General features: G+C 49.4%; 1 protein-coding gene and 1 pseudogene across 1 annotated transcript; one reads left to right on the top strand and one right to left on the bottom strand.

Annotated features, from left to right (window-relative positions):
• The first annotated feature begins 11,942 nt into the window (after positions 1-11,942).
• On the top strand, positions 11,943-12,432 carry LOC117193876 (annotated as a pseudogene).
• Positions 12,433-20,910: 8,478 nt separating this feature from the next.
• LOC108158430 lies at positions 20,911-21,384 on the bottom strand. The gene is given in 4 exon segments (XM_017290713.2): positions 20,911-21,121; positions 21,124-21,171; positions 21,174-21,288; positions 21,350-21,384. Coding segments are annotated over 4 exon segments (303 nt in total). The 5' UTR covers positions 21,353-21,384; the 3' UTR covers positions 20,911-20,984.
• Between the last annotated feature and the right edge of the window lie 745 nt (positions 21,385-22,129).

The following is a 22,129-nucleotide window of genomic DNA, read 5'->3' as shown; positions in this document are numbered from 1 at the left end:
TGCAGCCGCCAGCGAGTGTCAAAGAGCTACGACAATACTTGGGCGTGGCCTCCTGGTACCGGCGTTTCGTAAAGGGATTCGCCACGTTGGTGCAGCCCCTCAGCACTTTGCTGAAGAAGAAGGCCAAGTGGGAATGGTCAACGGAACAGCAACAAGCGTTCGAGGACGTAAAAAGTCGGCTGACAGCAGATCCGGTGTTGGCATGCCCAGATTTCTCAAAGAAATTCGTGCTTCAGACGGACGCCAGCGACTACGGACTGGGGGCGATCCTGACGCAAGAGACGGAGAAGGGCGAGAGGATCATCTCATACGCCAGTAGGACTCTGAATAGCGCAGAAAAGAACTATTCGGCGACTGAAAATGAGTGTCTGGCCATTGTAGGGGCTATAAGAAAGCTAAAGCCCTATCTGGAGGGATACCATTTCAAGGTGGTCACGGATCACATGGCGTTGAAATGGTTGAACAGCATCGAGAGTCCAACAGGGAGGATCGCCAGGTGGGCGCTGGAGCTACAACAATACGACTTCGAAGTGGCATATAGGAAAGGGCAGCTGAACGTAGTGGCGGATGCACTGTCCCGACAGCCATTGGCGGAGCGATGCCTGAGAACCACCGAGGAGGAAGCAGAAAAGGGACACGAACCGGAGGCAGAGTGCGGATGGATTCAAAAGGTCAAAGAGAGGATGAGGACGGAACCGAGGAAATATCCGGTTTACGTCGAGGAAGCAGGCCGGATATACCGGCACATCCCGCACCGGGCTGGAGAAGAGGAGATAGCATCATGGAAGTTATGCGTACCGAAGGATCTAAGAGAGAGAGTTATAAGAGAGAATCACGACTCGCCGGAGGCGGGGCACGCGGGCGGCAGAAGGACGATGGCCCGAGTAGCCGCCCGATACTACTGGCCGGGGATGCACCGAGATGTGAGGACATACGTGAGAAAGTGTGAAAACTGCATACGCTACACACCAAGTCAACTGCAGACGGCGGGGAAAATGCTGACACAAGTGCCAGAAGAGCCGGGGGCAACGGTGTGTGCCGACTTCGTGGGCCCTCTGCCCAGGTCAAAGCATGGGAATGCCATGTTATTGGTGATGGTGGATCGGTTCTCGAAATGGACCGAGTTGGTCCCCTTGAGAAAGGCCACTGCGGAAGCACTAACGAAAGCGTTCCGAGAGCGCATCGTGTCCCGGTTTGGCGTGCCGAAGGTGGTGATCACAGATAATGGCGTCCAGTTCACCAGTAGAGCTTTTAAGAGGTTTTTGGAGCAGATGGGTGTACGGCATCAGTTCACGGCCCCGTACACGCCGCAGGAGAACCCGACGGAGCGAACTAATCGGACAGTGAAAACTATGATAGCTCAGTTCACCGAAGGGAACCAGAGGAACTGGGATGAGAAATGGCCAGAGATAATGTTGGCCGTAAGTTCAGGGGTGTCCGAATCCACCGGGTACTCGCCGGCATTCGTGGTCCCAGGGAGAGAGCCGAGGCTACCAAAGGCTCTATACGATGACGAAGCGCTTGGCACAGGACAGGGCACGCACACTCCGGACGAGAACGCGGCCAAGTTGAGAGAGGTGTTTCAACTGGTGAGGCGGAATCTCGAAAGAGCGGCGCAGGACCAGGCGAGGTATTATAACCTGAGGAGGAGAGCGTGGAAACCCACGATTGGAGACAAGGTATGGGCCAAGCAACACCATCTATCCAACGCGGCCGAAGGGTTTGCGGCAAAACTGGCCCCGAAAGATGACGGGCCCTACACCATAATGGATTTCGTGTCCCCGGTCATTTGTAACTTAAAGAAGGACAGCGAGAAACGGACGCGGACCGCGCATATAGGGGACCTGAATCCACAACCCGGGGAAGGAACCCCAAAACAGGCCCGGGAGCCGAAGCGTAGACGACGCACAAGGAGGGGCAACGGGCGAGGCATACGGAAAAGGGTGGACGAGCACGGAAGACAGAGACTAACGGCAGGGGCAGAAAGGAGAGTCCCAGCTGGATGCCACGCAGGACAAGGTCGTACGAGTTACTCTTACAACTAAGGTTCAATAAAACTAAGAACCACGCGTGTCACGCAGGACATGAATCGCCCACAAGGGAGGAGCGGGTGGCCCAACTTGATGCCACGCAGGACAAGGCCGTACAGGATGCTCTTACAACTAAGGTTCAGTAAAACGGAGCAGCAGACGGCGGCCGGCGGACCAATAAAGCTGGACCTACAAGAAAAAAAAAGAAGGATTAGCTCGTCAGCCAATTGGAACTGATCAAAGGCAAAGAAGGTAGAAGATACCCGGGTTACCACTATCACAGGGGGGGCGGGTTGCGTGGTGCGTCGACGGACGAGGGGGCGCCCGAGAAGGGGGTTCCGAGATGAGCAGAAGTTCGGGTCCGGGTCCAGGGCATCGAAGCCAGCTGCTAACGTCGGGGATGGCGGGACAAAAGCGGATGCCGCCCGTGCGCGGTCTACCGGCTGGGGAATCGGATGATCCCTGGGTCCGAGGCGCTGCACGGGGGTGACATCCGCGTCTAAGCCGATCCAGAGACGGGCGGAGCTGGCCACGGGGGGCGGGCCGATGTTTGGCAGCACGGGCGAAAGGTCGGAGGACCTATTGGTCACGGGCTGGGAGATAGGTCAGCACACTGGACTGGAACCCAAGGACGGGCTGGAAGAAAGGCAAGGTGAGATGAGGAACCCAAGAACTCGGGAGGCTTACCAGCTCCAAGGCGGAGCCGGACAACACGTCGCCAGACCTGGAAGTAGAAAGGGCCAAATAAAAAAAAAAAAAGGGAAAAGGAAAAAAAGTGGGAACCGGAGGAAAGCTAACAAAATTAGGGGGCACCCTAGGGTTAACGCGGCGAGAGGCGCGGATAACTTTCAAAACGGGAGCGAGCGAGAGAGCCACTGGAAAGCAAGAGAGAGCCGTCCCACGGGCCCATGCAAGGCACCGTTACAGGGAACGGTGAACACCGGCACGAGCCCTTATAAAGGGGGGAGCAGCGCTCGATCAGGTCTTTTCAAAAGTTGACCACGTGGAAAAAAGAAAAAGTTTAAGATGCAGCAGCATTTAATAAGGTACATAGCGGAGCAGCGAAAATGGATTCGCCGCGGGTATCAGGCTATGGGTGATACACAAAGTCTGCGGCAGGCGTACCAGGTCGAGCGCGAGGAGCAAAGATCGAGTAGGAAGGAGTAGGTCCCCGGAGCTACAATTGTTGGCCTCACCGCTAGTGTCAACCGCGGGATCCATGGACCGACGGTGTCCCCCATGGTATTGCCGGGGTACACCGAGGCGGAAAGTGACCTAGAATTGGTGAGCTGGGAGCCGGCGCCACGGAGAGAACGCGCACGCGAGGCGAAGCGCGAGGAGCCCCGGACCAGCAGACGCGAGGAGCCCCACACCAAGCGCGAGGAGCCCCGGACCAGCAGTAGCAAGGAGCCCCGCACCAGCAAGCGCGAGGTGCCCCGCACCAGCAAGCGCGAGGAGCCCCACACCGGCAAGCGCGAGGAGCACCGGACCAGCAGACGCAAGGAGTCCCGCACCGGCAAGCGCGAGGAGCCCCGGACCAGCAGGCGCGAGGAGCCCCGGACCAGCAGGCACGAAGAGCCCCGCACCGACAAGCGCGAGAAGCCCCACCCCAGTAAGCGCGAGGAGCGGCCTGAGGGAGGAAGGAGGGGGCGCACGGAGACGCGGAAGGAGGAGCCCAGTGAGCGGGCCTCGAAGCTGGCGTCCACGCGTTCGACGCGTACGGCCAAGGAAGAGGAGTCGTCGGCACGCACAAGGGGGAGGTCGACGGCGCGGCGAGGGGATCAGCGGCCGACAGACCCACAGGTCGAGGAGCCGCTGCCATCGGGCCGTTCGTCTCGCAGGAGGTGCGCTCCGCGGTGCGAGACGGCATGATGTGGCACGTGCAAACGCTGCACATATCGTGGGCCTCTGGGCCCGCGCCCCAGCAGCCCGGGCAAGAAGCGAGGGAGGCTCGACTGTGGGAGGAGGCACCACGCGCCAGTGACGAGCGGGACCCGAGGCGGCGGGCACGGCCACAGGAGTCGACAGGCCCAGCTGTGGCACCCACCGCCGAAGAGGTGCCCGAGGAGGCGCCCGGGAGGACGGCAGAGGTCGAGACGGAGGGCACGACGAACACGCCAACATCACTGACGGCGGAGGGCCCAGCGGCGGCGCCCGAAGCCGAGGTGGCGGCCGACGGCGAAGCGGATGACGGCGCAAGAGCAACGGCGGAAGCGAAGAAGGACGAGGCCGCGGAACAACGCTCACCTTAACCATGGGAGAGAGGTCCTTGGCGATGGCCGGAACCCGGCCAGGGCGAGCGTCCGAAGCTGGGCCGACAGGCGTCGTGCCCAGGGGAGCGGGCGGAGGCGCGCCGGCCGAGCTCCAGCGCCAGGCATCGTGGCCCCAGACGAGGTCGGCGGACAACTCACGGTGGCGGGCCGTCAACCGCGAGGAGTGGCCAGCCGTCGTCACGCGCTCTCTCGCGCGGATAAAGCCAACCGCAAGGAAGGTGAAGCGTCTGGTCAACGACGGGGGCGTCCGGTACCGGCTATTGGTGTCCACCGACCGGCAGGAGGTATTCCGGGCTAGTTATTGAGGAGAAAAGAAGAGTAGAGAAGAAGAATGGAGAAGAAAGAAACTGAAAACAAGAAAAAGTAAAAAAGGAAAAAAAAACCAAAAAAAAAGGGGTGTTTTAAAAAAAAAAACATGGTCTTACCTTGCAGCAGTGGAACAGCGGGGAATCGGGGGAGCTTGAATGAAGGCGGCGGAAGGCGTCAAAGCGGGAGGAAAACTTACCCGAAGCATCCAGAGGGCCGGCGGAAAGCAGGCGGCCCAGCGAAGGGTAGTAGGAAAAACCAGACGCGCACAAGGTAAACAAAGAAAACACCCGGCATCGCGAGAAAATGGTACGTTTCCAGTCCATTGACGAATTCGCGATCCGGAAGTAGAATACGCACGCTGCGACATATCGAGTAGAGCACAGAAACGACCCTACGCTGTTTCGAGGGGAGCGTAAGGGCAACGCTGTGTCATATCGAGTAGGTCAGAATAGCGACCGTACCCTATACCGGGCGGGGCAAAGGGAAAAAGCTCCTATGCGAACTATCGGTAAGGGGGAATCGAATCGATCGCGCTCATCGGAGAGGTACGGCAACACCGCAAGGCGTGAAGCCGAAAGAGGGCGCCAGGGGGCACCCGGGTCGAGAACAAAGCACGCGCACCGGTCGCGCGGGGCTTTTGAAGCATCCCAAACCTGGGACGCGGAAAACCGGGGTTTTCCGACAATAAAAGAAAGGGGGAAGTGTGAGGAAAGGTATTCCCACACGTAGGGGGCAGTGCAGGGTTAAGCGCTAACGGCCGTTATCCGGGGATATCCGGAGGCGGCGAATTCCCGAGGAGAGCTCTCCCGGGGACCCAAGATGAGAGGGGAGGACCCCTGGAGAGAGAGCCGCGGGATGACGGGATCGGGCCGGCAGTGGCCCAGCGCATGACCAAATATGGTCATGAGATCACGCCACCAGCCAGGTCCACCAGCCGTTCCAATGAAGGAACGCCGATGGAAAAATACGGGCACCGCATGGCGGAAAGTGCCGTTAGCGCCAGGCGGCATCGGCGGCGCTGACGCAGAAGCGAGCCTATAAGAGGAGGGCCGCGACCAGGAACAAGGGACAGTCAGCAAACGGAGCTAGCAAGAGTGAAGTGCACAGTGAGTGACAAGAGTGAGACCAAGCAAAGGGAAAAGATCGTTAGAAAGCGAACACGTTGCGTGAGGATTTAGAGGCGGACTCGAGCGTGAAGCCAAGAGCCAAAGACCCCAATCCCTTGAACCAACGGTGCCACGCTTGACGCGCAACCCACCAGGAGTGAGGCATCCTCGGGCCGCAAAGCCAAGGGAGTCGAGTGAGAGCGAACGCGTCAGGCGCCTGACTGAGAGGCGGATTTGGGCCACGTGCCAATAATCGCTAGCCCCAGTCAGTAGAGCCGGCGGTGCCACGCTCGGCGACGCCGTGGGGGGCCCAGGGAGCGCCACGCTCATCGAACCACAGAGGAGAACCACGAGGAGGACCCGCACCGGAGTCGGAATAGAGTAAGATAGACTTAAGATACCAATAAAGCATACTAGCATACCAGTACAACACCCAACCCGTGCCTTCTTACTTGTCGTCGGGGCAACATACAAATATTGTTGCAGCGAGCCTACCGACCGCTGAGCCAGCCCAGCTGCATCAGACGGGAAAAGAACGGTCCGTTACAATACATTTCAAAAACTTATAATAAGGGGCCAAGGGAGAAATAGTAGTGGAATTGTGATATCGGCCTTAACCGGCAGGTTTTTCCCGTTCCCGATGTTATTGTTGTTCTACTTTGCAAAGCAATTAAAACAACCCTTGAGCGGCAAAGCGCTCTTCTGCGCTGTTTGTTGCCAGTTGAAGTGTTTTCGTTGCACGTTGACGCCACCGCGTCGTCGTCAGAGCGTTAATGGGTGGTCCATATTTTACACCATCTATCTATCTGCATTATAAAACATTTTAGTGAAAAGGAGATTTTGGTTTTTTGCGGCACGGCACCTCTCTCGAGGCCGCTTCGTGCTCAAGACGACGAAAAAATACTGAAAATGTAGTAATAAAATGTTTGCTAATGGGCGGAGGAAGTGTAGTGCTTCCATAAATTACTTAACGCTGCATATGAATGACCCTTGAGCGAGGGCGTGATTATACCCGATACTCAAAATGAGTATTAGGGTATATTAGATTTGTGGTAAAAGTGGATGTGTGTAACGTCCAGAAGAAATCGTTTCCGACCCCATAAAGTAATATATATTCTTGATCAGCTTCAATAGCCGAGTCGATTGAACCATGTCTGTCTGTCCGTCTGTCCGTCCGTCCGTCTGGCCGTCTGTCCGTCCAAAATTCTGTGATATGTCACTGCTACAAAAATATTTCAAAACTTCGCCCCGCCCACTTCCGCCCCCACAAAGGCCGAAAATCTGTGGCATCCAAAATTTTAACGATATGAGAAAACCAAAAACGCAGAATCGTAGAGAATGACCATATCTTTTAGACTACAGAATCTGATTTGGATCGTATTATTATTAGAGCCAGCATCATGAAAACAATTTCATTTTTTCTCGCCCTGTCTCTCTCTAACACACGTAGTATAGCCGGCTTTGCTTAGAGTAAAACATTAGCGCCTGGATCTCAGAGACTATAAAAGGTAGAGCAACCAAATTTGGTATCCATACTCCTAATATATCGGACCGAGACGAGTTTGTTTCCGCCCCCGCAAATGATGAAAATCTGGGGATATTCTTAAATCTCAGAGACTATTAAGGCTAGAGTAACCAAATTTGGTATCCGCACTTCTGTTAGATCTCACTATAAAACGTGTATCTCAAAATTTCGCCCCACCCCCTTCCGCCCACACAAAGGACGAAAATCTGTTGCATCCACAATATTGCACATTCGAGAAAACTAAAAACGCAGAATCATAGATAATGACCATATCTATCAGATTGCTGAATCTGGATCAGATCAGATCATTTTTATAGCCAATAGGAACAAATCAATTTGCAGTGGCTACGCAGCACCCGACGTCACGCTCAGACTGATTTTCTGTCTCTCTCGCACTCACTCTTTGTCGTGTCGTTCAATATTAGCGGCGTCTGCCGGAGGAGAGCCATACTGACTAAGTATCGGGTTTAACTGTAGAGTTGCGGTGTCCGCAGCAACTCACAACGTTCCCCCTCGTTTTTATACCCGATACTCAAAATGAGTATTGGGGTATATTAGATTTGTGGTAAAAGTGGATGTGTGTAACGTCCAGAAGGAATCGTTTCCAACCCCATAAAGTATATATATGCTTGATCAGCATCAATAGCCGAGTCAATTGAGCAATGTCTGTCTGTCCGTCTGTCCGTCTGTCCGTCCGTCCGTCTGTCCGTCCCTTCAGCGCCTAGTGCTCAAAGACTATAAAAGATAGAGCAACGATGTTTTGTATCCAGACTTCTGTGATATGTCACTGCTACAAAAATATTTCAAAACTTCGCCCCGCCCACTTCCGCCCCCACAAAGGACGAAAATCTGTGGCATCCACATTTTTAAAGATACGATAAAGCCAAAAACGCAGAATCGTAGAGGATGACTATATCTTCTAGAGTGCAAAATGTGAACCAGATCGTATAATAATTATAGCCAGAATCCAGAAAACAATTTCATTCTTTCTCGCTCTGTCTCTCTCTAACACACAGGTTTCATGGTCGGCTTTGCCAATTGCAAAATATGAGTTCAAGGATCTCAGAACCTATAAGAGCCAGAGCAACCAAATTTGGTACCCACACTCCTGTGATATCAGACTTTGGCCGTTTTGTGACCAAATTTCGCCACACCCCCTTCCGCCCCCACAAAGGACGAAAATCTGTTGCATCCACAATATTGCAGATTCGAGAAAACTAAAAACGCGGAATCATAGATAATGCCCATATCTATCAGACTGCTGAATCTGGATCAGATCGGATTATTTTTATACCCAAAAGGAACAAATCAATTTGCACTGGCTACGCAGCGCCCGACGACACGCTCAGACTGATTTTCTGTCTCTCTCGCACGCACTCTTTGTCGTGTCGTTTAATATTAGCGGCGTCTGCCGGAGGAGAGCCATACTGACTTAGTATCGGGTATAACCGTAGAGTTGCGGTGTCCGCAGCAACTCACAACGTTCCCCCTCGTTAATATTGAGTTTAAGGATTTAACAGTCATTTTGTTCATAAGCTTGGTCTTAACGATATTAATTTGACTGATTACACGTTCAATGGCAGCATTTGACCACGGTAGACTTAAAATTTCAATGGCAAATAAAGCGATTTCTTCAAGAGGTTTGTTTTTTCCAGCATCTTTATAAGTCAGTACTTCTGACCAAAGCTTATAGAGTCATCTGTACTTTGCCAAGGGACTAAGTGAATTTTGCCATATTGGGCAAGAATTCCATCTATATTGCTATAGTTGAAGTGTTCCAAAAACTTGCAGTTTTTCCAATGTCTCAAAATTATCTGGAAGTCTGAAATTAAACAGCAGATTATTATTTATTTTTAATATAAAATCCTATTGAAGTTAGATAATAAGCTCCTTTATAAAATCCTTGAACCTCAATTTTACACAATTACACATTTCACACGATCGCCAAGTTTCTGTGTAGTAGTGACCGAAACTTTTCAACGAAAATATACCCTAAATGAATTCTAAAATACCATGATACACCATAATATGTACAACAAATATACTTTTTGTTCGATTTGCCTAAAAATATATGTAGGATATAAAAAGGCAAACATAAACAGAGTGAAATTAAAAAAGGCTAGATTTAAGGCTATAAGCATTTTCATAATTTTTCAAGCTTTTCCGTTTTCAAATAAGCTAGATCTAACCTTAAATAGGCTAAAATGGCAACACTTTGCCTACCTTTGCCCGATCCCCATGCCCATGCCCATGCCCATGGCATGTCGTTGCAACTTTTTCCCGATCGGTATAATAAAAAATAAAATCTCTTGGCACATATGTTTTGTGGACTGCACGTTAAGTACTTTTTCATAACCATCCTCTCCTCCCGAGAGTCGTGGCTGTTGTGTCTGGGATGTACGGAACTGCGGGATGGGATGTACTCCTGTGCCTCCGGGGCATAATATGCATATGCAACAACACAAGGGAGGGGCAGCAAATAATAGAGAATGTCAATAAAAAGTACGATACATATTGGACGGAAAGCAGCCAAAGGGAAACTTTAAATAGTTCCTGCCACTTTTCCGAGAGTTTTGCTCTGGGGAAGGGACAACTGCGCCAAATTTCTTTTTAGTGCTGGTTTTTTTTCGCAGAGTTTTTGGTTATTTTTTATTCTGTTTTGTGCAAAAGTTTGTGGCCCTAAATTAAGCGATTACAAATGGGATTTTTTTGATAATAGAAATTATAAATTGATATCAAGAAAAGTTACCAAAAAGTCAGGACATTGTTAAATAGACGGAAAACTGAGGAAAAAAAGAGGAAATACTTTTCATTTATGTTGATCCACGCGGGATTTGAGCCGTGGACCTTAATATTCGGGGTCTGGATGCCTGGACACAAGAGAAAAATCCCCAAAAGTATGGAATGATTTTGTAAAGACTCTTAGGATGACTTTAAGGAGCGATTTCTTTAAACACTCGGTGATTTATCTAATTCTGATAAAGTTGCATACACTCTTGTTCGGTTTTGAGAGGAAAGAACATCTCATGGGCTGAACCTTTGCTCCGACACTCGTCGGTCGGTGCTCTGAGCCAGGCTGATTTGCTTGCACCGCACGTAGCGTCATTGTTGACATTTAATTATGGTCGGTGCTGTTGCTGCCTGCCACTGTGCCCCACTCTGTCAGAGAGCGAGTAAGCTGCATGCTCGATTCTCGCAAAAGGTGATACCATATTTCGTTTCTTGCGACTGCAAGAAATGCGTTGTCAGGACTGCGGCTTCGTTTTTTCTCCATAAAAATTGGAGTTTCCTTTTCCTCCTTTTTCGGTAGTTCGGGAGGGGTATTCCGTTGGACAACTTTGTGGGGCAGGGCAATTTATGGAAGAAAAAAAAACACAGCAAAACGAGAAGAATGTGGCACGTGACGTGAAATAGCAAAGGATTTGCGAACGCCTGGAGTTGGGGACTGCACTGGACAATGGCGTCTAAATTAATTATCAAGGATAACAGCGTGAAAGGTTCAGCGACGCTGCATTGTCTCCTGCTTCCTAATTCAATTACGACAGCCCTCAGGACCGGGCGCTGGGAATGGGGCAAATTAAAAAAGGCTTAGGCCAGAGTTAATACGGGCTTAAGCGCGGTAATTAACAGCCGGAGCTGCAATTGCAATCAGTCGGGGAATGTCTCAACAACAGCTGCCATTCGGGTGGATACTTTTACAGCCCAATCCGACGCGATGAAGGGGGCAGCACAGCTGCCACTCCTTACAACAAAAGGGAAAAAGAAAGAAAAGAAAGAAAGAAAGAAAGAAAAGAAAAGGGAGTGGAAGAAAGACAGTGGAAAACAGAGAAACGAAATGAAAATTGTGAAAATAAAAATAAGACAGGAATGAAATGAAACTATGGCTGGGGGAAAGCAGGCAGATCGAAATGGGAAAAGCAGCTAAGGAAATGGAGGAAAGCGGAACAGTAGCCACAGGAAATACATTTTCTGAAAAGGGGGAAATAGCAGGGGAAAACCCTGACAAGGATACTATGACATAACCTGAATAGATCTTAAAGAATCAACTCTTGAAAGATACGCATTCAAGTGAAATATACCCTAAAACTTCATTATTCGCCCCACTGTGCCCGTTCCCCTTTCGACCGACCCTTTTTCACCAGCGGAATAACTCCAGAACTCCAATTGGCTTTCCCGTTCGAGTTTTATAATAACTAGGGTTAGGACTGGCAATATACAAACGGCAGAAAACAGAGCCACAAAACCGAGATGCAAATTAAATTTGGTTTTAATCAAGCAGAGCCATGGCTCTCCCACGCGGGGGCCGACCCCAAGGCCGGGCACAACAAGCAAATCAATTACAGGGCTGCACCCCGCCACTCCAGTCGAGTCGAAACAAAAGCCAAATGTCAAAATACAAATTTTGTGAAGCCAAAACATGCTCAAACTCAAACTCCAAGTGGAAGCGCATGCGATGACCTCTAGAGACCATCGATGGGCCACTCGAAGACATTGCCCGTGCAATGCGTTAGTTGAACAAAAGCCAGACCGAAACGTGATCGTATTTTTGAACCCACGGTCCACGATCCACAGTTTGTGCATCAGAAAAGCTGGGAGAACCGGTTCGCACCGACCACATGTGAGTCTTGTCCGGCAACGGATGCATCCATCAATCTTTGACAGAGCGATCGCAGATCAAGTTCAAAGTCATCTTCGGCTAATGGATAATGGTGCTCCCGTTGCCGCTGGCGCAGAGATCGGCCATATAAAAGCCGCGGGAGATCATCGATGCCACAGCACACATCTTCCGTTGATCGTCGCACAAACACTGCCAGCAATCATGGTAGGTCGAGGATCACTACATTCAGATAGATATATGTTCTAATTCTTTGCTTGGACCACAGAAATTCCTGATCATCGCCGTTGCCTTCCTGGCCTGCGCCTTTGCCGATGTCTCGGAGCTGTCCGGATCCGATTACCAGCAGCCGGAGCTGCCCGCCCCCGCTCCAGTGGAGACCTACATCCCCCCCGCACCGCCAGCACTGGCGCCCGTTGAGAGCTGCATTCCCCCCGCATCGCCAGCCCCCGAGTACATCCCACCCGCACCCGTCCAGGACGAGCAGTCCGTGATCGAGGAGATCGAGCAGCCCGCCTAGGACGGATACCGCTACAAGACCGTGCGCCGTCGCGTCTTCCGCCACCGCGCCTAAGTCGCCGGGGTATTCTGATTCAGATACCCTTATTGTTGGTTCTTCCTAAGATTGTTCATTGACTTGAGTGTCGGATTCGAATGCCATCCACAATCCGCACTTTGATAGTAAAATTCGTAATTGAAAAAATGTTTGTTGTCTTGCATTTACTTTGGTAACCATCAAAGTTTATAGAACAGGAAAATAAAGTAACAATAAGTGAAATTTATGAGTTTAATATGGCTAATGCTCGTAGTTTCCATAAAACAATCGAGATCCCGAGTTAAGTGACAGCTTGCGGATATTTGTGGAGCAAAATCCCTCTCGGTATCAGGCAGTTTCTCTTTATCAACAGGTTCCCATCGGCCAAGTTCAATTTCTAATGTCAAAGTCGTCGTTTCCACAGCCATCCAACCCTCTTCAACCCACTCTCCAATCCACTCACTCACAAACACACACAGAGAATCCTAAACAAACCTCGCTTGTTCGTCCGATCTTAGAATACGGCTCCTGTGTATGGTGCCCTCAGTACAAAGTACACCAGGACCGTATAGAATCAGTACAGAAAAACTTTTTACTCTTTGCTCCCCCGGGCCTTAACTGGGATGCGGGTGTAAGACTCCCATCTTACTCTAGTAGACTACTATTAGTAAACCTCCCATCCTTAGTTAACCGTAGAAAAATGCTTGGTGTGATATTTATGCACAACTTGATCAGGGGTGACATAGACAGCCCTGATCTGTTGAGCCGCATAAACTTCACGATTCCTATTAGACTGACTAGAAATTTTATACCGTTGTTCCTTCCACTTTGTAGATCGAATTATTCCTTGTATGAACGGTTTAGGGCTTATGCTCGGATTATAATTCCCTCTACCATATTATATCCACCACTAATTCTCTTCCTCTTATTAAATTATTAATCCTTACACACCTTTCTATTAATGAGTAACTGTAGTGGTATTTGTATTTTGATTGCATGCTTAGTTTCTTAGTAAGTTTAGTACTAATTTTCCTCGAATGTTAGTCTAATAGCTATCTTTCTTGCATGTTCGCGTTTGGTTCGGCTACGCACCGCTCGTCATGCGGCAGCGCCCCTCGATCGGTTGGGCGGGAGGAGGGCTGCGTTTTGCCTGGGATCCGCGCGTAACAGCCTTCTGCTGGTGTCACACGGGCCACTTGACGGTGCAGTAACTGCATCGCCTCTTGAAAGATGCAGTCATTGCATGTCAACGTACACACAAACAAACCGCCCAAGGCCAAACACATGTCCAGGCCACACACGCATTCCGACGGTCCCCATCCCTGCTGGCAGTAAAAAGGTCAAACCAACGACTAGACCAATTTGACTTGGCCAAAAATTGCTGAAACATTCAATGAGCTGTCCAACTGGGGCCAAAGCAAACAAATCCTCGATTACAAAATCAAACAGCAGGCGGGGTGGGGGCACGGAAAACAAAAGATGGCGAAATGGAAAAATGTTTGCCCATATAGCAAAATGGGAAAATATGCGAATTCAATAAACCGCACCCCGCTCTACCGCTCTACTGGCTGCCTTTACCCTTACAAGTCATTTGGCCAATTGATGTTGACTCTGCGATCTAAAGCGAATTTTCGTTGTGCATCGGAGTGGCGAGCAGAGGCGAGGACTCCTCGAGTCCTGGGTGTGGGGTGGGGTTCACATATTTTGCACTCACTTTATGCTGATGACATACAAGTGGCAAAAAGTATATGTACCGCTCTGGAGCTTGACCTGGACCGGGCCAAAAGGCGAATAATGAGCTGCAAACAAGCTGTGGAAACCAGCCAGCGGGGCCCTGTTCTGCAGCATACTCCTCTCTGCTTTCTGCTCTCTATTTCTGTCGGGATAAAAGAAAAGGAACAACAACAAAAAAATAGAAGAAATGTGAAAGAAAATGCCGCCCGACACCCAGACAGCATCTTCTTTGTCGTGGCATACGGGAAATTCCCCATGGAGTCTATCAGCAGTTGATAAGGCAAAATGTGCGTGCAGGGGCTGGGATTGGGGATGGCATTCCTTCCTTTTTGGTATGTACATAAGTTTATTATTTTGAAGGTAATTGGATTTGTGTTGCAGCAGTCAAGAAGTCGCCAACGCCAACGCCACTGCCACCAGCAATGACACCTCGCCCAGCACCCCATCTCGTGTCCACCACTCGCCGCATATTCTGTGGCGGAATAATAAGAAATTATATAAAGTTTTTTCTCTGCTCCCTCTACTCGACTCTGGGCACCGGTTGTGCTCCTTCGGCAGGACAATGAACTGGCAGCGCGACAATCTCAACATTGTACGGTGAGGCTTGTAGCTGCTGTGAGGAGGCCTAGGGTTTTTGGGGTCCGCCGAAAATTAGGCACCATCAAACGAGAGGCAAGGAGATTCGCTTTCCCTAGGTTGGAAATTAGAGGGGTCTCGTCTTCCACGACAACCAGCTGCAGGTCATAGAAATTCGCCGGAGTTTTGGGACGTCGCCTTGGAGCAATTCGGCGAGCCAGAGAGGAGAGGCCAACTAGTGCCCGGCAGACGGCAGCCGCGTAGGCTTGTTTCATCGCTCCGCGTATGTGTCCATACCCCGTGCGTAGGGGAGGAGGCAGAGAGGAAAAAGTGTTCGGCAGATAGTGGCTGATCGAAGTTGAAATTGTCACAGAGATCTAGCCTGGTCCAAAAGAAACAAAAAATAGCAAGAATAAGAAAAAACGAGGGGGAACGTTGTGAGTTGCTGCGGAGACCGCAACTCTACAGTTATACCCGATACTAAGTCAGTATGGCTCTCCTCCGGCAGACGCCGCTAATATTAAACGACACGACAAGGAGTGCGTGCGAGAGAGACAGAAAATCAGTCTGAGCGTGACGTCGGGGGCTGCGTAGCCAGTGCAAATTGATTTGTTCCTTTTGGCTATAAAAATGATCTGATCTGATCCAGATTCAGCAATCTGATAGATATGGTCATTATCTATGATTCTGCGTTTTTAGTTTTCTCGAATGTGCAATATTGTGGATGCAACAGATTTTCGTCTTTTGTGGGGGCGGACAAGCGTGGGGCGAAATTCTGAGATATACGTTTAATAGTGAGATCTAACAGAAGTGCGGATACCAAATTTGGTTACTCTGGCCTTAATAGTCTCTGAGATTTGTGGATGCCCTAGATTTTCGTCCTTTGCGGGGGCGGAAGGGGGTGTGGCGAAATTTGGACACGAAACGGTCAAGGTCCGATATCACAGGAGTGTGGATACCAAATTTGGTTGCTCTGGCTCTTATAGGTTCTGAGATCCTTGAACTCATATTTTGCAATTGGCAAAGCCGACCATGAAACCTGTGTGTTAGAGAGAGACAGAGCGAGAAAGAATGAAATTGTTTTCTTGATTCTGGCTATAATAATTATACGATCTGGTTGAGATTTTACACTCTAGAACATATAGACATCCTCTACGATTCTGCGTTTTTGGTTTTATCGTATCTTTAAAAATGTGGATGCCACAGATTTTCGTCCTTTGTGGGGGCGGAAGTGGGCGGGGCGAAGTTTTGAAATATTTTTGTAGCAGTGACATATCACAGAAGTCTGGATCCAAAACATCGTTGCTCTAGATCTTATAGTCTTTGAGCACTAGGCGCTGAAGGGGACGGACGGACGGACGGACGGACAGACGGACAGACAGACAGGGCTCAATCGACTCGGCTATTGATGCTGATCAAGTATATATATACTTTATGGGGTCGGAAACGATTCCTTCTGGACGTTACACACATCCACTTTTACCACAAATCTAATATACCCCAATACTCATTTTGAGTATCGGGTATAAAAATAACGTAACACAGTCATATGCTCTAAGCATTTTTACTCGGGTTATTTCATTGTCCCTCTTCATTTAGGCTTCTTGATCTCTCTATCCCTTTCCCTTTTTCTCCACCTAACTTTGCCGCTGAGGGCGAGCCCCCACATACCGGTGCTCGATAAGCGCCGGTGATCCGCAAAGAGGAATGCGAGACTGAGCGCAGTGGAATGCGGAAGGGGCGTGAGGGACGGGAAGAAGAGAGATAGAAATTCACAGTAAAATAACTCGACCTGCCTGAGCCACTCGGTCGTCGTTTCACTTTTTTTGTGTGTGCGAAAGTATCTAAAGTATCTGGATCAGATCGGATACTTTGTATACCCAAAAGGAACAAATCAATTTGCACTGGCTACGCAGCGCCCGACGTCACGCTCAGACTGATTTTCTGTCTCTCTCGCACGCACTCTTTGTCGTGTCGTTTAATATTAGCGGCGTCTGCCGGAGGAGAGCCATACTGACTAAGTATCGGGTATAACTGTAGAGTTGCGGTGTCCGCAGCAACTCACAACGTTCCCCCTCGTTTTTATACCCGATACTCAAAATGAGTATTGGGGTATATTCGATTTGTGGTAAAAGTGGATGTGTGTAACGTCCAGAAGGAATCGTTTCCGACCCCATAAAGTATATATATTCTTGATCAGCATCAATAAACGAGTCGATTGAGCCCTGTCTGTCTGTCCGTCCGTCCGTCTGTCCGTCTGTCCGTCCCCTTCAGCGCCTAGTGCTCAAAGACTATAAGAGCTAGAGCAACGATGTTTTGGATCCAGACTTCTGTGATATGTCACTGCTACAAAAATATTTCAAAACTTCGCCCCGCCTATTTCCGCCCCCACAAAGGACGAAAATCTGTGGCATCCACAATTTTAAAGATATGAGAAAACCAAAAACTTAGAGTTGGAGAGAATGACCATATCTTTAAGACTGCGGAATCTGAATTGGATCGTATTATTATTATAGCAAGCATCAAGAAAACAATTTAATTTTTTCTCGCCCTGTCTCTCTCTAACACACACGTAGCATAGGCGGCTTTGCTTAGAGTAAAACATTAGCGCCTAGATCTCAGAGACTACAAAAGCTAGAGCAACCAAATCTCAGATTGCAGGAATCTGGATCAGATCAGATCATTTTTATAGCCAAAAGGAACAAATCAATTTGCACTGGCTACGCAGCCCCCGACGTCACGCTCAGACTGATTTTCTGTCTCTCTCGCACGCACTCCTTGTCGTGTCGTTTAATATTAGCGGCGTCTGCCGGAGGAGAGCCATACTGACTAAGTATCGGGTTTAACTGTAGAGTTGCGGTGTCCGCAGCAACTCACAACGTTCCCCCTCGTTTTTATACCCGATACTCAAAATGAGTATTGGGGTATATTAGATTTGTGGTAAAAGTGGATGTGTGTAACGTCCAGAAGGAATCGTTTCCGACCCCATAAAGTATATATATTCTTGATCAGCATCAATAGCCGAGTCGATTGAGCCCTGTCTGTCTGTCCGTCTGTCCGTCCGTCCGTCCGTCCGTCCGTCCGCCCGTCCGCCCGCCCCCTTCAGCGCCTAGTGCTCAAAGACTATAAGAGCTAGAGCAACGATGTTTTGGATCCAGACATCTGTGATATGTCACTGCTTCAAAAATATTTCAAAACTTTGTCCCGCCCACTTCCGCCCCCACAAAGGACGAAAATCTGTGGCATCCACATTTTTAAAAATACGATAAAACCAAAAACGCAGAATCGTAGAGGATTACTATATGTTCTAGAGTGTAAAATAGCAACCAGATCGTATAATTATTATAGCCAGAATCAAGAAAACAATTTCATTCTTTCACGCTCTGTCTCTCTCTAACACCCAGGTTTCATGGTCGGCTTTGCCAATTGCAAAATATGAGTTCAAGGATCTCAGAACCTATAAGATCCAGAGCAACCAAATTTGGTATCCACACTTTCGTGTCCAAATTTCGCCACACCCCCTTCCGCCCCCGCAAAGGACGAAAATCTGGGGCATCCACAAAGCTCAGAGACTATTAAGGCTAGAGTAACCAAATTTGGTATTCGCACTTCTGTTAGATCTCACTATAAAACGTATATCTCAGAATTTCGCCCCACCCCCTTCCGCCCCCACAAAGGAAGAAAATCTGTTGCATCTACAATATTGCAGATTCGAGAAAACTAAAAACGCAGAATCATAGATAATGACCATATCTATCAGATTGCTGAATCTGGATCAGATCGGATCATTTTTGTAGCCAAAAACAAGAAATCAATTTGCAGTGGCTACGCAGAGCCCGACGTCACGCTCAGACTGATTTTCTGTCTCTCTCGCACGCACTCTTTGTCGTGTCGTTTAATATTAGCGGTGTCTGCCGGAGGAGAGCCATACTGACTTACTATCGGGTATAACTGTAGAGTTGCGGTGTCCGCAGCAACTCACAACGTTTCCCCTCGTTTTTTCTTATTCTTGCTATTTTTTGTTTCTTTTGGACCAGGCTAGATCTCTGTGACAATTTCAACTTCGATCAGCCACTATCTGCCGAACACTTTTTCCTCTCTGCCTCCTCCCCTACGCACGGGGTATGGACACATACGCGGAGCGATGAAACAAGCCGACGCGGCTGCCGTCTGCCGGGCACTAGTTGGCCTCTCCTCTCTGGCTCGCCGAATTGCTCCAAGGCGACGTCCCAAAGCTCCGGCGAATTTCTATGACCTGCAGCTGGTTGTCGTGGAAGACGAGCCCCCTCCAATTTCCAACCTAGGGAAATTTGCACGCACAGAACACCTTTATACACTTCACTCGGCTGTTTTTCTTTTCAACTTACCCAAACGGGTGCCCCGTCGAAAGGGTGTATTGCAGGGTATCACTATACAACGCCTCACTGCCTGAGATATATTTCCTTGTCGTCATTTAATTTAAAAGGTTTCTCTCTCTTTTTTTGTTGAATATTTAAATTCCGGCTGCCACTTTAGAAAATGAACACCATCCAATGCTGTCGACCAGGCTTGGAATGCTGCAAAGGCTTCCAATGACATCTATTTGTATCCTCTCTTCTTGTCGAACTTCGATTTCGAACCCGCTCTCCTTTCGACTAGGAAGTCTGACCTGGCTCTGACCCACTCTCTGATCCCAGGCCCTCTTTGCCGACTGTTAAAGAGAATCTCTCTTGCCTCTCGTTTGATGGTGCCTAATTTTCGGCGGACCCCAAAAACCCTAGGCCTCCTCACAGCAGCTACAAGCCTCACCGTACAATGTTAAGATTGTCGCGCTGCCAGTTCATTGTCCTGCCGAAGGAGCACAACCGGTGCCCAGAGTCGAGTAGAGGGAGCAGAGAAAAAACTTTATATATTTTCTTATTATTCCGCCACAGAATATGCGGCGAGTGGTGGACACGCGATGGGGTGCTGGGCGAGGTGTCATTGCTGGTGGCAGTGGCGTTGGCGTTGGCGACTTCTTGACTGCTGCAACACAAATCCAATTACCTTCAAAATAATAAAATTATGTACATACCAAAAAGGAAGGAATGCCATCCCCAATCCCAGCCCCTGCACGCACATTTTGCCTTATCAACTGTTGATAGACTCCATGGGGAATTTCCCGTATGCCACGACAAAGAAGATGCTGTCTGGGTGTCGGGCGGCATTTTCTTTCACATTTCTTCTATTTTTTTGTTGTTGTTCCTTTTCTTTTATCCCGACAGAAATAGAGAGCAGAAAGCAGAGAGGAGTATGCTGCAGAACAGGGCCCCGCTGGCTGGTTTCCACAGCTTGCTTGCAGCTCATTATTCGCCTTTTGGCCCGATCCAGGTCAAGCTCCAGAGCGGTACATATACTTTTTGCCACTTGTATGTCATCAGCATAAAGTGAGTGCAAAATATGTGAACCCCACCCCACACCCAGGACTCGAGGAGTCCTCGCCTCTGCTCGCCACTCCGCAGAGTCAACATCAATTGGCCAAATGACTTGTAAGGGTAAAGGCAGTCAGTAGAGCGGTAGAGCGGGGTGCGGTTTATTGAATTCGCATATTTTCCCATTTTGCAATATGGGCAAACATTTTTCCATTTCGCCATCTTTTGTTTTCCGTGCCCCCCACCCCGCCTGCTGTTTGATTTTGTAATCGAGGATTTGTTTGCTTTGGCCCCAGTTGGACAGCTCATTGAATGTTTCAGCAATTTTTGGCCAAGTCAAATTGGTCTAGTCGTTGGTTTGACCTTTTTACTGCCAGCAGGGATGGGGACCGTCGGAATGCGTGGGTGGCCTGGACATGTGCTTGGCCTTGGGCGGTTTGTTTAGGATTCTCTGTGTGTGTTTGTGAGTGAGTGGATTGGAGAGTGGGTTGAAGAGGGTTGGATGGCTGTGGAAACGACGACTTTGACATTAGAAATTGAACTTGGCCGATGGGAACCTGTTGATAAAGAGAAACTGCCTGATACCGAGAGGGATTTTGCTCCACAAATATCCGCAAGCTGTCACTTAACTCGGGATCTCGATTGTTTTATGGAAACTACGAGCATTAGCCATATTAAACTCATAAATTTCACTTATTGTTACTTTATTTTCCTGTTCTATAAACTTTGATGGTTACCAAAAAAAATGCAAGACAACAAACATTTTTTCAATTACGAATTTTACTATCAAAGTGCGGATTGTGGATGGCATTCGAATCCGACACTCAAGTCAATGAACAATCTTAGGAAGAACCAACAATAAGGGTCTCTGAATCAGAATACCCCGGCGACTTAGGCGCGGTGGCGGAAGACGCGACGGCGCACGGTCTTGTAGCGGTATCCGTCCTAGGCGGGCTGCTCGATCTCCTCGATCACGGACTGCTCGTCCTGGACGGGTGCGGGTGGGATGTACTCGGGGGCTGGCGATGCGGGGGAATGCAGCTCTCAACGGGCGCCAGTGCTGGCGGTGCGGGGGGATGTAGGTCTCCACTGGAGCGGGGGCGGGCAGCTCCGGCTGCTGGTAATCGTATCCGGACAGCTCCGAGACATCGGCAAAGGCGCAGGCCAGGAAGGCAACGGCGATGATCAGGAATTTCTGTGGTCCAAGCAAAGAATTAGAACATATATCTATCTGAATGTAGTGATCCTCGACCTACCATGATTGCTGGTAGTGTTTGTGCGACGATCAACGGAAGATGTGTGCTGTGGCATCGATGATCTCCCGCGGCTTTTATATGGCCGATCTCTGCACCAGCGGCAACGGGAGCACCATTATCCATTAGCCGAAGATGACTTTGAACTTGATCTGCGATCGCTCTGTCAAAGATTGATGGATGCATCCGTTGCCGGACAAGACTCACATGTGGTCGGTGCGAACCGGTTCTCCCAGCTTTTCTGATGCACAAACTGTGGATCGTGGACCGTGGGTTCAAAAATACGATCACGTTTCGGTCTGGCTTTTGTTCAACTAACGCATTGCACGGGCAATGTCTTCGAGTGGCCCATCGATGGTCTCTAGAGGTCATCGCATGCGCTTCCACTTGGAGTTTGAGTTTGAGCATGTTTTGGCTTCACAAAATTTGTATTTTGACATTTGGCTTTTGTTTCGACTCGACTGGAGTGGCGGGGTGCAGCCCTGTAATTGATTTGCTTGTTGTGCCCGGCCTTGGGGTCGGCCCCGCGTGGGAGAGCCATGGCTCTGCTTGATTAAAACCAAATTTAATTTGCATCTCGGTTTTGTGGCTCTGTTTTCTGCCGTTTGTTTATTGCCAGTCCTAACCCCAGTTATTATAAAACTCGAACGGGAACGCCAATTGGAGTTCTGGAGTTATTCCGCTGGTGAAAAAGGGTCGGTCGAAAGGGGAACGGGCACAGTGGGGCGAATAATGAAGTTTTAGGGTATATTTCACTTGAATGCGTATCTTTCAAGAGTTGAT

This window comes from Drosophila miranda, assembly GCF_003369915.1.
Source record: "Drosophila miranda strain MSH22 chromosome Y unlocalized genomic scaffold, D.miranda_PacBio2.1 Contig_Y2_pilon, whole genome shotgun sequence".
In the NCBI taxonomy this organism is placed as follows: Eukaryota; Metazoa; Arthropoda; class Insecta; order Diptera; family Drosophilidae; genus Drosophila; species Drosophila miranda.
The sequence above is the reverse complement of the archived record's forward strand: the minus strand, read 5'-3'. Positions and strand labels throughout refer to the sequence as shown.